Source organism: Macrobrachium nipponense, chromosome 19 (genome assembly GCF_015104395.2).
Source record: "Macrobrachium nipponense isolate FS-2020 chromosome 19, ASM1510439v2, whole genome shotgun sequence".
Classification (NCBI taxonomy): Eukaryota; Metazoa; Arthropoda; class Malacostraca; order Decapoda; family Palaemonidae; genus Macrobrachium; species Macrobrachium nipponense.
In genome coordinates, this window is record NC_061088.1 from 33395668 (window position 1) to 33412796 (window position 17129).

The 17129-nt window shown below is 45.7% G+C and overlaps 2 protein-coding genes across 6 annotated transcripts in view; one reads left to right on the forward strand and one right to left on the reverse strand.

The window, feature by feature from the left end:
• The window catches only part of LOC135215842 (gastrula zinc finger protein XlCGF8.2DB-like), a 174217-nt gene that overhangs the window by 80366 nt on the left and 76722 nt on the right, over positions 1-17129 (forward strand). The window lies entirely within an intron of this gene.
• Positions 1-17129, reverse strand: part of LOC135215814 (zinc finger protein 341-like) — an 88700-nt gene that overhangs the window by 40040 nt on the left and 31531 nt on the right. For all 4 annotated transcript variants that reach the window (XM_064250782.1, XM_064250768.1, XM_064250788.1 and 1 more), the window contains exon 2: positions 16578-16645. In XM_064250782.1, coding sequence (XP_064106852.1) covers positions 16578-16637 — 60 coding nt within the window. In that variant the 5' untranslated portion in view covers positions 16638-16645. The remainder of the gene's footprint in view (positions 1-16577; positions 16646-17129) is intronic.

The window sequence follows — 17129 nt, forward strand, 5'->3', positions numbered from 1 at the left end:
TTCAGAGTGAAATTCAATTGCGATGCTCCTTCTTCCAAGAACATCCGAAGGTGGTTTAAGCAGTTTGAAGAGAGTGGGTGTCTGTGTAAAGGCAAAAGTCCTGGGCGACCGTGCACTTCAGAGGAAGATGTGGAGAGAATCCATGTAAACATTTTCTGTGCTGTATCTTGCAACAAGGTTTATGGCCCATTCTTTTTCGAGGGAAACTCTGTTACAGGGCAAGGCTATAAGGATATGTTACAACACTGGCTCTTCCCATTAATGGAAGCTGATTCAAATGGATTCATTTTTCAACAAGATGGGGCGCCTTCCCACTGGAGCTTATCAGTTAGAGCATTTTTAAATGAAAAACTGCCTCAGCGATGGATTGGTCGGATAGGGGCCCAAGACAGTGCTCTTTGTGCTTGGCCTCCTTGATCTTCTGACCTCACAGTTTGTGATTTTTTTCTCTGGGGGTTTGTAAAAGATAAAGTCTTTGTTCCGACATTGCCAACTGACCTGGAAAACTTAAAACTTCGAATAACAACAGCGATCAATTCAACTGATCCTGATGTGCTTCAACATGTTTGGGAAGAATTCTCATATCATATTGATGTTGTTCGTGCTGCAAGGGGTGGCCATATTGAGCACTTGTAACATGTGAAATAAAACTTGACTGTTAGTAGAATACTTGTATTGTTTTATTTTTTGCTATTTTTCCTTCATAAAATATTTAATCATGAAATAAGGTCATTCTTTTTTATCACCCTGTATGTATATATATATATATAATATATATATCTATATATATATATTATATATATATATATATATATATATATAATATATATATCATATATGGTTTTTTGCCACGAAGGAAAAAATGAAAAAGCGCAGATAGCCAAGTACTTTCGGTCCTGTTCGGACCCTTTACTGAGGCAAACTGATTTTACAAAGAACAACATAGTCAAAAGAAGGCTTAATATACAAACTGACACTACCAGATTAGCCATAAGGGCAATTTTCACTCTACAGAAAGGAGGAGCCGCCAGAGGCTAGCCACACCTAAGGATACCCGCAGTAAACAAGTGATTCTTCCAAAAACATACATTTTGAAAAAAAAAAAAACACTGGAGCATATAAAATTTCATATCATGAATTTTTTAAACACATTTTCCCAAATTTTCCCAACAAAAAAATTATTATAATGAAAAGACAAAAAAAAATATAAATATATATACATCGAGCAAGAGAAAGAGGGAGAGATAATATCGAACCAGAGAGAGAATATCGAACCAGAGAGAGAGAGAGAGAGAGAGAGGAGAGAGAGAGAGAGAGAGAGAGAGAGAGAGAGAGAGAGAATAATAACTATATACATGTGGGATTAATTTATTAGTTGTTCATTTATTTTGAGGTCCTTCATAAACATCTTACAAATATATGGGTCCAAATGGTACATTCCCAGACTAAGATTTGGGTTGTTTTTATTATTGATTTGTATAATTGCCGATTCCAGTAAATTTCTTGAAACATAATCATTAGATCTAGCAATTACAGAGGTATCACCCCAATTAATACAATGAGATTTTTCACTCAGATGGATAAACAGTGCATTTGAAGTCTGGGCTGTTCTAACTGAATACATATGTTGCTTTATAGTACACATAAATTTTTACTTGACTGACCAACGTAAAACGAGGGCAATCCTTACAAGGAATTTTGTAAATGATGTTTTTAGTTATTTGTTACGGACTATTCCTTAATTAGCATATCTTTAATGGTATTGTTATAAGAGAACACTACATTAACATTAAACGATTTAAATATTGATTTTTATGGTTTCAAATCCACGAAATAAGGTAAGCTAAGTACATTTTTAGGCATTTCTTTTTCATTAATACGGCAAACATTATAAAAACTTTTTGTGTGGAGCTTTTTGATAACATAAATCAATTAAATGAGGTGGGTAGCAGAGATCGTTTCCTCCTCTTTTTTATGTATTCTATTTCTTGGTCGCCAGATATTGTGGACTCGTGATACCTGCCCCCCCCAAAGCTCTTAGGAACATAGAAGCAAAAAATTGAAATTTTAATATTAAGATGATGGCCAGAATAAAAATAAAAATGTACATATGTTAAATTATTTGTGTGGGTTTTCTATAAATATGACATTTGTCGAAAATTGCATTTTTCCTAACTATACAAACCTGAGGTCCTTTAAACAATAGGAAGGAAGTAGCTAGCGGCAGCTGGAACGGTCGTAAGCTTCGAACAAGGGGAGAACGGTAGTTAACTGCTTGTCCGACAGTCGCGCGCTGCGCGACTGGGTAGGTAAACAAATCACTTTTGCTTTTGGCCCATGCAAAATACGCAGAGTGAGGGGTGGCATGAGGAGGGACTATATGTAAAGGACCTCAGGTTTGTATAGTTAGGAAAATGCAATTTTCGACAAAATTGTCATTTTGTTCCGATACGTAATACCCAAACCATCGGTCCTTTAACAATAGGAAGACTAACTTCTTGGTGGGAGGAATCTGAGTCTTTTGATGAACAGACTGGTGTTCGTCCATCCCTGGAATGCCTCCCTGGTCGTAAGAGCGAGGGAGGGATCCAAGCCTCTGTCCGATTGATCGGGGTGTGCACCGCAGGATCAATGGTCAGACCTCTGGCCGAGTACTAAGAGAGAGGCAAGCGTATCTCTTCGTACCAGCAAGCAAGAACTTGTTCCTGTTTGCAAGAGGCAACATAAAGTAGGGTTGTCTCAAGCTGGCATCCACTTCCTCCCCCTTGTTGGAGGAAGTGGTGGATATACGCTCCTATCCCTAGTGAAAGGGATAGGATGGGGCTCTGTTGAGTAGCTCACCTGCATCCTGTCCTTATCCAGCAGGGTGACGACCGTGTCCTCTAACCACAGGTAGAGGGGAAGAAAAAGATGGGAAGAGGAGCCAGTCACACTCTCATTCCACTCATGCATTCTTATGGTCACACCAGGACTCGATGCTGTTCAGCCTGCGAGGGTCTGGGTTCGCTACACAACGTGTTGAGCAGCCACCACGGGTCCCAAGGAAAAAGATCCAAGGACCTGTGGTCAATATCCCGAAGGTAGAAGGAAGGGCAATGTGGTCTGGTTGACCAGACCCCTGCCTTCAGTACCTGCGCCACGGAGAAGTTCTTGCGGACAAGGCAGCATCTCCTTCGCATCGAAGGCGGTGAAGTCCATTAGGGAGGGGATTGTGAACGACTCGAACCAATCGTCAGGGACCGAAGGGTTCTGAGTCTTCGCTACGAAGTTCGGTACGAAATCGAGCGTCACGGATCCCCATCCCCTGGATGCTTGACTTCGCAGGAGAAGTCATGCAGTTCCTCAGAGGAAAAGAAGGAAATAGTCGCATGACCTATCCCTCTTCTCTACTTCGGTGATGTCCAGTACCCATACTGGTCTGTCCGTTTTGCCACGAAGTCTCTCGCATCCTCCTATCCCCATGCAGCGAAGTTCTCGGTAGTGGATAGGACACCGACACTCCATGGTGGGTGTCAATGGTATGGGTACTGTGACAAGCTATTAAACGAAGTAACTGATTGCTCTGTAACAACCGAACTAAGTCAACAGCGTAGTTCGTAAAAACTGACTCGGACGCTCTGACAGCTGCCGACTGACTGCGTTCGGTAGGAGGCAAGTTGTCAAAGCATCCCGAGTAAGTCACTTGACCTTCGCCTTTAAAGGGTTTATGCCGAGAGACCAAACAAATATGTATTGTTTGTCACCAATGCCGGACAGCGAGGTGATGTTCTCTTAAGGCATGTGCCCAACAGGCGAAAGTCAATTGCCTTCTAGAGACCGAGGTCCCTGAAGGTAAAAACATCTCATGGTTGTTGAATCTCAGCTAAGGAGAAACAACACTATGTACCGTTGAAGACGAAGGTAGATATTGAATGCAACCCTACGTCTTCACAGATGAATCGAGAGAAGGATTCTCAAGATTCATAACCTGTGCTTACAAATGACTGAAAACGCTAACCGCTATTTCAATTGCTGTCCGGTGAGAAATCGTAGTTGCAATGAAAGCGGGCGTTCTTCAGTAATGAAAACACAGGGGAAAGCCGCCTGAAGAACTGCTTCTCATGGGCTGAACATTTGGAAGTAGAGCTGTCAGGTCGGAGAGTAGGCGATGTCTTCTGACACATCTCGTAATTCGGTTGAACAAGAACAATTGTACAACTACGAATAAGAGATATTTGAAGACAAACTCAGATGTCTGCAAAATCATTCGCATTATCGCAGGTGCGATGCAGCGGGAGACTTGTACAGACTTCTGTTACCGTGCGGTAAACAAGAAAGATGAGAGTCGAATAGATATCTCTGTTTAAAATTCTCGCAATACCGAAGACGATGAATACTAGCGTCAACAGCAGTAGATGGTCATTCATGTATGCGAGAATCCCCATTAATCAGAGACTTAATCCGTGATTTGTTGGGCGAGAATCGGTTGGTATTCAATCAAGCAGGTGAGACATAACCAACCGTCCATCTCAAAGCGGCAGCTGTACTGAAATGCCTCGGGCAATTCAATACGCAGTAGCTGTCGCTGACTCGTCATCCTGAGTTGCCAAGTAATCCTTTCCACGAAGGAATGCGTTCGGCTAGAAACCAACCGCGCATAAAAAGATATGCTCGAGCAATTATATTTTTATGCTAAAAAGGCGAATTTCGGTAAATAAAAATAAAAGCTTAAACTGGGTGTTGTTGTGACAACACCAATAAGTAATATAAAATTTGAAACTGGAAAACGATCCTTGGGAGGTTTGCAGGCAACCCCGCGTTTGCAGTTCAATTAAAGAATAACTTTCCGTCTAAGTCGCAATCCGTTAGAAATAACCATGGATATGCGCCTACCCCACCTCGGACCATTCAACTGCTTAGGCAGAATCATGTCGCGAGGTTAATATACGTAGTATATTTGTAGGATTCTGAACAACGATCTCCATCCTAAATTCTTTCCTTCAAGAAAACAAAAATAAGGATTGGAGATCGACCACCTTCGGTCTCTATCAAAGAGAGTGAAGAAGTCTTCCTCGAAGGAAAGCTTCAATGGTGAACAGAATACTAAGACGATAGTTCAAGCCAAACTGGATATTCCCGTCCGTTCTTCTCTATTCCAGGTTGGTCGCCTACTGTGAGATAGTCTTCTTTCAGCAGCAGTCTTCTCCTAATGCTAGAAATTCCAGGAATTCGAGCATAGGCGATTGGTTCCGATTATCGTGTACATATCGGGGATTCCCGTCTCGCTCACTTTGGACCGTGGTCTCGCCTAAGTGTTTGGAGATCGTAAAGAAACTCTAACACTCTGAATGCGCTAGAAATTCCGTAGATTCTAAGCAGTCTGCGAAACCCCCACCGAATTCGTCAAACGCTATCGGCTGGTGGTCCTCTCGATTCCCGTAGAAATCGAGAATGGGGGCAGGATCCCTCCTCAACGACCGGGGCTTACGTCAGGTAGGACCCGAAGGTCCCCCCACCCGGTAGCGCAGTCCCCAACGTGGAATCCTACAGAGAAATCTCTGTAGGATCCCTCCCCTTTCCTCGTAGCCGTAAGGAGAGAGGGAATGGGGGAGGAATTGGATACTCGCTCGCCTTGTCCCAGTGGAACTAGCAGTTGGAGAAGAGTAGGAGCAGCCATCGCCTTGCGGCGATGGCCTCTCAGAGTCTGGGAAAACGTATCGTCAGGAGAAACGTTTTCCGAGGAGGGTTACGAACTCTCACTGTAGGTAAGGGTCTGCCGCCACTGTGAACGTCGTCTGGGTGGGGCGATCGACAACCTGACAGGAGAGGAGCCGATACCGTCCTCCGACTCATTCCAGTCCTCGTCGAGGTCGAAAACCTCTCAGGAGGACCGAAGGAGTATTTAAATACGTGTCCGCAAGACACATAGAAACGCCGCTGTCGCAGTAGAGGAGGTGGAAGTAGCTTGATCGCCGTACGGCCAGAACTGAGAGAGCCTTCTTGTCCGGAGACGAGAGACTCTGGTTCAAGACAGAATCGGCAAGCTCCGATCGCGGCAAACCCACCGTCGGTTTGGGTTCCCTCTCGGGCCCCCAAAACGACTCGAGCAGAGACGTGGGCTCTGCTGGTGGGAGCGCAATCCTTCCGCAAGGTCATTATGCTGACGAATCAGCTTAACCCTCTTACGCCGATTGGACGTATTAAACGTCGAGTCAAAATGTCTCCCGTATGCCGATTGGACGTATCATACGTCGGCTCAAAAAAGTTTTTTTTAAAAATTCGCGGAAAAATACTTCTAGGCCTACCAGCCGAAAACTTTTGTATCACGGCGCCTTGGGGGATGCTGGGAGTTCACGGATCAGGCGTTGTTTTGTTTACATCGCTACGCAGGCGCGCAAGCGCGAAGTTCTTTCTTATCGCACTAAAAAGTATCAGTGACACATCTCGGAAATTATTTCGTCCACCTTTTGCACATAATTATTGCACCATTTTAAATTATCCTTTACATGAAGTATTATATATGAAAATGTGCGCAATTTCATGCACAATACAACTAAAAAAATATTCATGATTGTAGCTTTTATCAGTTTTGAAATATTTTCATATAATAACGATAAGTGCAAAAATTTCAACCTTTCGGTCAACTTTTGACTCTACAGAAATGGTCGAGAAACGCAATTGTAAGCTACAACTCTTACATTATAGTAATATTCAATCATTTGCCTTCATTTTGCAACAAATTGGACGTCTCTAGCACAATATTTCGATTTATGGTGAATTTATGAAAAAACTTTTTCCTTACGTTCGTGCGATAACTCTTCCGATAAATTTTTTTCGTGCGATTGTCCTAATGTTTGCACCCTTTTAAATTTGCCGTTACATAAAGTTTTATATATGGAAATGTGCGCAATTTCATGCACAATACAACAAAAAACAACCCATGGTTGTAGCTTTTATCAGTTTTGAAATATTTTCATATAAATAACGTTAAGTGCAAAAAATTTCAAACTTTCGGTCAACTTTGACTCTACCGAAATGGGTCGAAAAACGCAATTGTAAGCTAAAACTCTTATATTCTAGTAATATTCAATCATTTACCTTCATTTTGCAACAACTTGGGAAGGTTGGAAGTTCTCTAGCACAATATTTCGATTTATGGTGAATTTATGAAAAAAAAACATTACGTTCGCGCGGTAACTTCTGAAAAAATCAGAATTTTTTTGTGCGATTGTCGAAATGTTTGCACCATTTAAAATTAGCTGTTACATAAAGTTTTATATATGAAAATGTGCGTAATTTCATGTAGAATACAACTCAAAAATGATTGAAGGTTGTAGCTTTTTCTCTTTTTTCGAAATATTTGCATATAATCACGATAAATAGTCAAAAAAAACCACGTTCGGTCAAATTTGACTCTACCGAAAATAGTTGAAAAACGCAATTGTAAGCTAAAACTCTTAACGGCCTAGTAATATTCTGTCATTTTTCTTCATTTTGAACAAATTTGAAGTCTCTAAAACAATATTGTGATTTATGGTGAATTTATGAAAATATATTTACCTTCACTCCGCGCGCCGATTCGCGGCCGTAAGTCTCCGAAATACGTACATGGCATTATCCCTAATTTGCTCCGTTTCATATTAGCCTTCTTATAGAGTTTCATATATCAAAATGTGCGCAAATTCATGAAGAATACAATAAAAAGAAAAAAATAATTGAAGGTTGTAGCTTTTTCGATCTTTGAAATATGTCCATATAAAAAATTATATATTATAAAATTTTGACATTCGGTCAAATTTAACTCGTCCGAAATGGTCGAAATCTGCAATTCTAATCTAAAACTCTTACAGTATCGTAATATTCAATCATTTGTCTTAATTTTGAAACAAATTGGAAGTCTCTAGAACATTATTTAGGAATTACGGTGAATTTTTTGAAAATAACATTTTTTTACGTCCGCTCGTTACGAATTCGTACATCATTTTGTGATAATATTTTTTCCGGTGTTGCTTTTATTGTTTTACAATGTATTATATCAAAAATGATTGCAATTTAGTGTACAATACAACGCAAAAAAAGTAACTGGTTAGCATTGACCGTTTCTGCACAGCGTGATTTGAATACAATTATGTATGAATTTTTTTTTTTTTCGCTACCATATATCGCATTATTTACATATGATAATGATATCATTTTTCATTTCTGATGGTTGCATTCTAAAACTTCAAGGCAATGACAAAAAAAAGGAGCCAAAAATGAACTCTTAATCTTCAAAAGTACGCGCGCTGTAATTTTTTGAAAAAATTATTTTTTCCACTTCGCGCTCACTCCAACCAGGCCCGGCATACGAGAGACGTTTTGATTTTTAGGGCTCCGGCGTAAGAGGGTTAATGACTTCTGCAAAAATTCCTCTGTATCTCGGGAGTAACCGTGTCTTGCGGAGTAGGACCGTCCAGTCCCCTCCAACAAGGAACAGATCCGAGATAACTCCTCCTTCAGAAGGAGGAACGCGGCAGACCCCCTGACGGTCGCCTCCCGCTACTTTTTGCGCGTATGTCCTGGTCGGTCCTAGAAACCGTGCCTGGTCCATACGGCGTCATAGCGGGAATCGCGAGCGGCGCACCTCTCGCGATCACTTCATAGGTTACCCTCCCCTTATCGCTCCATCCCGGTGTAGCCCGAGGAGGTTGAAGGTACAGGAGAGGCAGACCTGACGCTCCCCCCTAGCTCGCTGGCAGACCAGCGTGCTTGGAGGGCTGCTGCTGATCGTCCACCCGCAGTGGCGATCGAGCAGCAGGCCTAGCCTTGCCGCTCGCCTGGGCGGAGAGGCTCGGCTGAGAACGTCGACGCTGATCTCTAGCGTCAGGCGAGCTGTTGCTGGTTACCGTCTCCGCCCGGTCCCGATGGGAGCGGCGTCAGGTGACCTGCTAGGCCCTCGTTGTCGCGGTGAGACCGCGGAGCGTCCTCTCGGCGCGTCGAGCCGCTGGTACCAGCCGTGGCTGGTACCGACGACCGCGGGGTGGGGACCCTTCCTCGCCTCAACCCGTGGCTGGTCAGCGACCGTCACGTCAACCCGAGCAGCCAGCTGGTCGCTGCGGAGAGCGTCCACTGGCCTAGCAGAGAGTCGTCTGCACGACACTCGCCAGTCTTCTGCTCCGCGCTTCGGTCTTGGCGGCGAGCGAGCTCGAGTGTCAAGACTTTGGCTGGACGGTCTCGCGCGGGGAGACCGTCCACAATCGGTACTGTTCCTCGCTAACGAGAAGCCGAGGCGGATCCGTGGTTTAGCGGCAGAACCGCTAGAACCAGGCGAGGAAGTGCCAGCCGAAGCTGGTACTCCTCTGGTCCCCGTCTTCTCTCCTTGGTAGAAGAAAAGACGGGCCCTGTTTCCCGAGGGAGCAGGAGGACCAGCAGAAGAGCTCCCCGAATCGCCGGAGCGAGACGGGCCCTTTAGAGGTCCGAAGGAGCCTTCTTAGGGGGGAAAACCCGGGTTACCAGCTGGTCGCTGCAAGAGCGGCCGCTGGCCTGGCAAGAGTCACCTGAGCGTCTCTCACCAGCCTTCTGCTCCGTGCCGCGTCTTGGCGCCGAGCGAACTCTGGCGCCGAAACTTGGCTGCACGGTCTCCCGAGAGAACGTACACTCGGGATCTCTCGCGAACGAGAGACCGAGCCGGAACCTGGCGTAGCGGCATCGCCGCTAGCACCAGGCGAGGAAGTACCAGAGCTAACCGATCTCCTCTGGTCCCCGTCTATCTCTTCCTTACGGAAGGGGAGACGGGCCCCGCTCCCGAAGGAGCAGGAGGACCACAGAAGGACCCCCCGTCCCACCGGGGTGGGACGGGCCCTTTAGAAGTTCCCGAAGGAGACTTCTTAGGGGGGAAGGCAGCCTTCTTCTTCTTCTTCGGCTTATGGCCTTAGAAATCGAAGGGAAGAGGCAGCAGCAGACGATGAAGAAGAAGATGACAGCTTCCTCTTCTCCTCTTCCTCGTCAGCTCACGCAGGACAGTCGTCAGGTCCTCCATCCAGGCCGGAGCCGGGGCTATTGCCGAAGCAACACGGCCCGGACTGCACCTGTCCGGAAGGACCTGGGACTGGGGAAAGACACACCGTGGGCAGGACCAGCATGGACAGGCACAGGAACCAGGAGCGACAGGAACAGCAACCAGCAGGAAGCGGCGATCCCCAGGAAGCCGGCCCCCAGGAACAGCGGCAGCGGTAGACCCAGAAGGACAGCCAGCCAACAGCGGGAATCACATCAGCGGCAGGTAACGGCAGGCCCAGCGATCGCCTCGTAGAATCTCGCAGCCAGCGGAACCTGGTCCTGGCGGCCGGTCCAGGGGCGAGCTGCTGGAACAGCGGAAGTCTGGGGCAGGCAACACGAAGAAAACAGGCGCGGCGGCAACCCCACCTCGGTACGGCTGCGGCCCTAGTAGCGGCAGACGGCGTCATCGACACAGCATGGGGAGGTGAGTGGGGGGGGTAGACCAGGAGGGGGGGGAGCAGCATAGCAGCTGGCCGGGGTAGTAGTGGAGACCGCCCCAGACCTCGCTAGACGCTGCAGCAGCCCGTGGATGCTAGGCACGCCCTGCCTCCGCGGTGGTCCATACCTGTCCAAGGGTCGTCTCCCACGGATGTAGCACCTGCCGGGGTTCCGGTAACATAGATAGATTAGTAAGAGGGGGGGGGTTTCCCTCACGCACGGGGGGAAGATGCCACAATCTCGGTAACGAACGCACAGGGGCAAAAATATAATGAAAGAGTACTTACATTTTTCAATTACACACTTTCGCCCAAAATACATGACTCGGCGCGAGCGCGCCCGCCCTCGGCACCGAGACATAATTCAAGGGTTCAATTCATGAAAAGAGAGGAAATCGCCGCATCTACGGCGATAACTCCATGTTGGTTCATAATTAAGTAATGAAAATGAAAACAGTGTACTTACAGTTTCATTTTTCAAGTCAAACAAACCATTAGTAGAAAACACAATATAAACAAAGCATACGACGATGAAGCGGGCAGAGAGCGATGACGAACACGTCCTTCACACCCGCGGCCGAAAGCAAAAGTGATTTGTTTACCTCCGCGCGACTGTCGGACAAGCAGTTAACTACCGTTTTCTCCATTGTTCGAAGCTTACGACCGTTCCAGCTGCCGCTAGCTACTTCCTTCCTATTGTTAAAGGACCGATGGTTTGTATTACGTATCGAACAAACTGAATTTGCATTGGAAAGATTCTCTATGTATTAATACATCAAGGAAAGGGATGACATTGTTATTTTCAATTTCAACAGTGAATTTTATGGATGGCACTAAATTATTCAATTTAGACAGTAAATCATTTACATCGATACCACCAGGTAAGACTACTATGATATCGTGGTGGTACTGTGAGGAGCGCGCTCCTCATGGTCACCCCGGATCACCTCGCTCTTCCCGGCTTAGCCCGAGGAAGTTGAAGGGATCGTAGAGGAAGACCTGACGCTTCCTCCTCGCTCACCGGCAGAACCGGTGTGCTTGGGGGGCTGCAGGCGATTGAGCTGCAGGCCTGGTCACACGGCTGGACTGAGAACAACGGCTCTGGTCCCGAGCGTCAGAGGAGCTGCTGCTGGTCCCCCTACCCGCCCGGTCCTGGTGGGAGTGGCAGTCAGGGGACCGGCAGAGTCCGCTGTCGCGGTGGGAGCGGGGCCTGTCTTCACAGTGCGTTGAGCCAGCCGGTTCCGGCGACCGAGGGGACCTCTTCCTTGTCTCAACCTGCGGCCGGTCTGGGACCGTCGCGTCAACCCGGGAACCCGCGTATCGCTACGAGAGCAATCGCTGGCCTGGCGGGAGTCACCTGAGCGACTCTCATCTGTCTTCTGCTCCATGCCTCGGTCCTGGCGCTGAGCAAACTCGGAACCTTGGACTTTGGCTGCACGGTCACCCGCAGCCGACCGCAGACTCGGTACCTCTTGCGAACAAGAGGCCGAGACGGAACATGATGCAGCGGCAGAGCCCCTAGCACCAGGTGAGGAGGTACCGGTGTTAGCCGGTACCCCTCTGGTTTCCGTCTTCTTCTTCCTTGCAGAAGGAGAGACGGGTCCCGATCCCGAAGGAGCAGGAGGACCAGCGGAAGACCCCCCCGTCCCACTGGAGTGAGACGGGCCCTTTGAAGTTCCTGAAGGAGACTTCTTAGGGGGGGAGGAGACAGCCTTCTTCTTCCTCGGCCGTGAAGCCTTGGAAGCCGAAGGGGAAGAGGCGGCAACAGACGAAGACGACGACGACACCTTCCTCCTCTTCCTCAGGACAGTCGTCAGGTCCTTCGTTCAGGACGGAGCCGGGGCAATTGCCGAAGCAACACGGCCCGGCTGTACCTGTCCGGAGGGACCTGCGACTGAAGCAGCAACACCACAGGCAGGAACGACATCGGCAGGGGCTAGTCCAGGTACGGCAGGAACGGCAGGTACAGCAGGAGGCAGGGCAGCAGCCAGTGACCTCCCGGGTACTAGTGGCAGGTCCAGGGGCGAGCTCTTGGGGCACCGGAAGTCAGGGGCTGAGGCGAGAGCGGCGAACCCGGGCAGCGGTGTTACGACCCTCTTCGGAACGCTAGGAAACGGCGCCTGCACTGCAGCTGAAGGTGTCACCGTTGTAATATGCTGCGTATAAACCAGGTGAGGAGGGGTGGCATACCCTGGGGTCGATACGGTGGTGGTGGTTACCGGACCATGCGTAACCGGAGCAGAGCCACTCGCCAGGTGATGCAACAGCCCCCGAACACTCGGTGTCCCCTGAAGACCCAACAAGCACTACACCTGGCCAAGGTCGTCACCCGCGGCAGTCGCACCTGAGGAGGCAAAAGTCGTGTTAGTAGGAGGGGTTCCCCCTCGCCCGGGGGGGGGGGGGGGGGGGGGGGGTGGGGTGGGGGGGGGACAAGTCCCACCCCGAGCAAACAGAAGACCCCGCATACAATTGGATGTCAGGGTACCTCGTCCCCTCCTCCACGCTAACGGATCGGGCGAAGAGAAGGAGCGAGAACCCCCCCCCCCCCCCCCCCACAAGGGGAAGGAGCCGTACGCAGGAGCTGAGATGGAGGGAGGAAAGAAGACAACGTGTCCATGACCAGGGGAGTAGCTGGAGAACTTTCCGATGACTCCCTGGCAGGCTTACGTCGCTTCCTCCTCCCCTCAAAGCGCGCCCACTGCTCCTCCGACCACAAAACACAAATATCACAGGGCTCGGCGCGAGAGCATTCGTTCCCCCGACACCAAGCACACAATTCATGAGGATCAACCTCCAAGAAGGAGCGGAAGGGCCCACACTTACGGCCCCCCACACCAGGGCTGATGGGGGGGCGTGGGGAACTCTCCAGCTCACGAGAATCCATAGTAATGGTAATAAAATACAAAAGCACAAGTACTTACAATATTTTAGTCACACAATAATAGCAAACCAAGAAACAAAGCATATGATGAAAGGCAGGCAGAGAGAAGTGGAGAACACGTCTGTCACCCAGCGCGGCCAAAAGCAAAGTGAATCTTCACCTCCCAGTCGTGCGGTACGCTGACTGTTGGACAAGCAGTTAACTACCGAACACCCTTGTTCGAAGCTTACGACCGGTTCCAGCTGCCGCAAGTTACATTCCTATTATTAAAGGACCGATGGTTTGTATTGCGTATCGGAACAAATACAAATTTCATTATGTTATTCTCGCGCTAAGCTATATAGTCAACAGTACTCTCATCCTAGCTGCATCTCTCTCTCTCTCTTCCCTCTCTCTCTCCTTTCTCTCTCTCTCGTCTCTCTCCTCCTCTCTCTTCTCTCTTCTCTGTTCTCTCTCGTCTTTCTCCCTCTCTCTCTCTCTCCTGTCTCTCTCAATGATAATATCATAATTCCATTAATAAATTAGTTTCTTTTAGCAACTAAATTGTTTTCAAAAATAATTCTTTCGGTAATAAACGTCCATCAGCTGATTCTAAACGTAAACAAAAGACAAAAATAGATTTTTATTGCTGTATTTTGTTGTTTATACATTAATGTTATAGTTGGGTGCTGTAATCATTACAGTAAATCATGTTTTTTTTTATCATAAACATGTTCATTCACGAAATAGATATACTATGTACTTTTAGTTTGGTGCAGCAGCCAAATCATGAAAACAGAAAGGAATTGTTAGGTAATATATACTACTTTTGTTTGCTGATCTGATGAAGGGGAAATTGAAGATATGAAAGAATAACTTTGAAACTGTCTTGTTTGGTTTAAGGTGATAGTTGAAGACATATTTTGTGCTTGAACTAAAGTAGGCAGTTATAAACATTGAAATAGTGGTCTTGGGTGAGTTCATTATTAACGTAGGCAGTTTAAAGCAATTTTTAGGGGGGTTACCAGGATAACACGGGTATTTACTTATCACAGGGTTTCTGGGCCCTATCCCCCGCGATTATCGAGGCCCTACTGTAAAATGATCATAATTATGTACTCTGCATTGTCAGGGGTTTGTGGCACGATGAAACAAACAAAAAGTTTTCCTTTTAGGCTACGTGTTTAGAAAAACATGAACAGAATCGGCTTTGCGACTTCGGTTATTTTGATATTTTTAATGATACAATAACTATCATTTGTACTACTAACATGGATCTGTTGAGTCCAGTTTTACCAATTTCACATTTTTAATGCCAAGCTTTCATTTTCTTGAGGTAATTAACAAGAAAATTTTCAATCCAGCATCTGGCAGGAAAACTTGCATTTGTTTTCAAATATACATCTAGCATACGTATTTTGACACCAAAACTTTGTAATGTTAAGTTTAATATTTCTTTTATTCTACTATGTTTGATATATCATGTAAGAAAAAGAACAAAATCTTGTGAAACCATTTTCAGGAATTGGACAGAATAGGGTTCAAAATTATTAGGAATCATGTAACGTAATGTACAAGTACACTGTTTATGTTAGAAACATGTTTGAATCGAAAAATAGAGCAATCGGTTGAAATTGGCTGGGTGGGATTGTGTATGATGTGAATTTTTTAGCACTTTATGGAGCAAAATCTAGCAAGAAATTGCCATTCCCATTTGGCAACACCGGCCTGCCCACGTTTTATGTTGTTATTGAAGTCGTGTTCGCCGCGTTCTTTAAATTGTACCCATATAAACGAGTTAATTATGTGGCATCCAAAAGCCCCAATTCTTTTACTCTTATGGGAAAGAAGCCTAAACGTCAGATGAAGGTTATTACGTGTAATATATTAAACGTGTTGTGAAGAAAAGAGACCCACATGAGCATGCATATGTAGACTTCTAGCTGTAATCCACAGGCTAGTAGGCTACATATGTACAGTAGCACGTATACTACTTATATTTTTAAGCTTAATGTTGTAGAATTACTTTGAAACTACCTTGAATTTAGTTTAAGGTGATAGTTGAAGACATATTTGGTGTTTGAACTAAAGTAGGCAGTTATAAACATTGGAATAGTGGTCTTGGGTGGGTTAACTATTAAAGTAGGCAGTTTTTAGCAATTTTTGAGGGGGGTACCAGGATAACAGGGGTATTTACTTATCACGGAGGGTTTTGGGCCCTATCCCCCCGATTATCGAGGCCCTACTGTACATGATTTTTCTAATATTTCTTTAAAAAATTTAAAATATAGCTGATATACTATCATAACATACAAGAATTGAAACCAACGGTAATCCCTGGGTATATTTATATATTGGCAAATGAAAAAAGAAGTCATGGGACAGACAGGGACAATACTTTCCCCATCTGTCCTGTGCTGAGCTACAGTTGCCCATCCAGCACTCAAAACCTGTTGAAGATTTCCATAAGAGCATGCCCGTCCATGAAGAGTTAATAGTTCAAACACCAAATACAGGCAGTCCCTGGTTATTGGCGGACTAGGGTAGTGGCAATCTGGTGCTATAAAATCAGTTGTTTATGGCGCCATAACGAGCCAAGTTTCAGTTATCAGCACCATAAGGCACCGATAATAAGAGTTGTGGCATCATAACACACCAAACAGAGGCGCTATTAACCGAAATTAAGGGTAATTCTAAAGAATACGTAGTCCCGCACGAACTGCAAGGAACGTAACCGCGAATACGACATCCATAGGGATTGGGGTGTCCAATGTATTTCGCCATGTTTAGTACTGGCCCCTGGGGGTTAATTACAGTCGACCGCCCAACAATAACAGTAAATTCTTAATAAGCAATCCGAATATGAACGGAAACTGTTATTTCCAAAGAAATACCCGACACGGAACTATTCTTTAGACTTACCAAATGAAGTGCCACAAGCGCCATAAATCACCGAGTTTCAGAATGGCAGTCTTTGCTTATCAGCACCCCCACAAGAATGGACAACCCAGCTGATAACTGAGGACTGCCTCTACATAATAATTATATATTCAATCACAAGTGTAATATAATAATACAGTAAACAGTACAGAAAAATCTGCAGATGGGCGAATTTTCCACAAAGAATTTGGAGTTACGTTCCACAAAAGTTCCACGGATAGGTCATACCATGAATGTGAGGGGTCGACTGTAGTATATACATGGATATAAACATACATTATATATAAATATACACAAAATATAAAAAGAATGATGACACTTACAATAAGGCCAATGATCTGTGACTCTCCCTCCAGCACCCCTCCATCAGGCAATGCCTCCATGACCACACCTGAAATAGAAAATAAATTTGAATTGAGCTCTTCATCATAGTAAAAAAATAATATGATATTGTTATGATACAATAAAGTTTTATGCATACTTACCTGGCAGGTATATATATAGCTGTATTTTCTGAAGTCCGACAGAATTTAAAAACTTCCGACACACGCAGTTGGTCGGCCAGGTGGTTAGTACCCATTCCCGCCGCTGGGAGGCGGGTATCAGGAACCATTCCCATTTTCTATTCATAATTTTTATTTCCACTGTCCCCTGAGGGGAGGTGGGTGGGTACTTGAATATATATATATATCTGCCAGTTAAGTATGAACAAACTTTATTGTATCATAACAATATCATTTTGCTCATGAACTTACCTGTCAGATATATATATATAGTTGAACCCCACCGTTGGAGGTGGGAAGGGACAGAATAGAAGGATTTGGGACACAAATGCATGCAGATGATTTACATCTTGGTTCCACCTGTTAGCATAG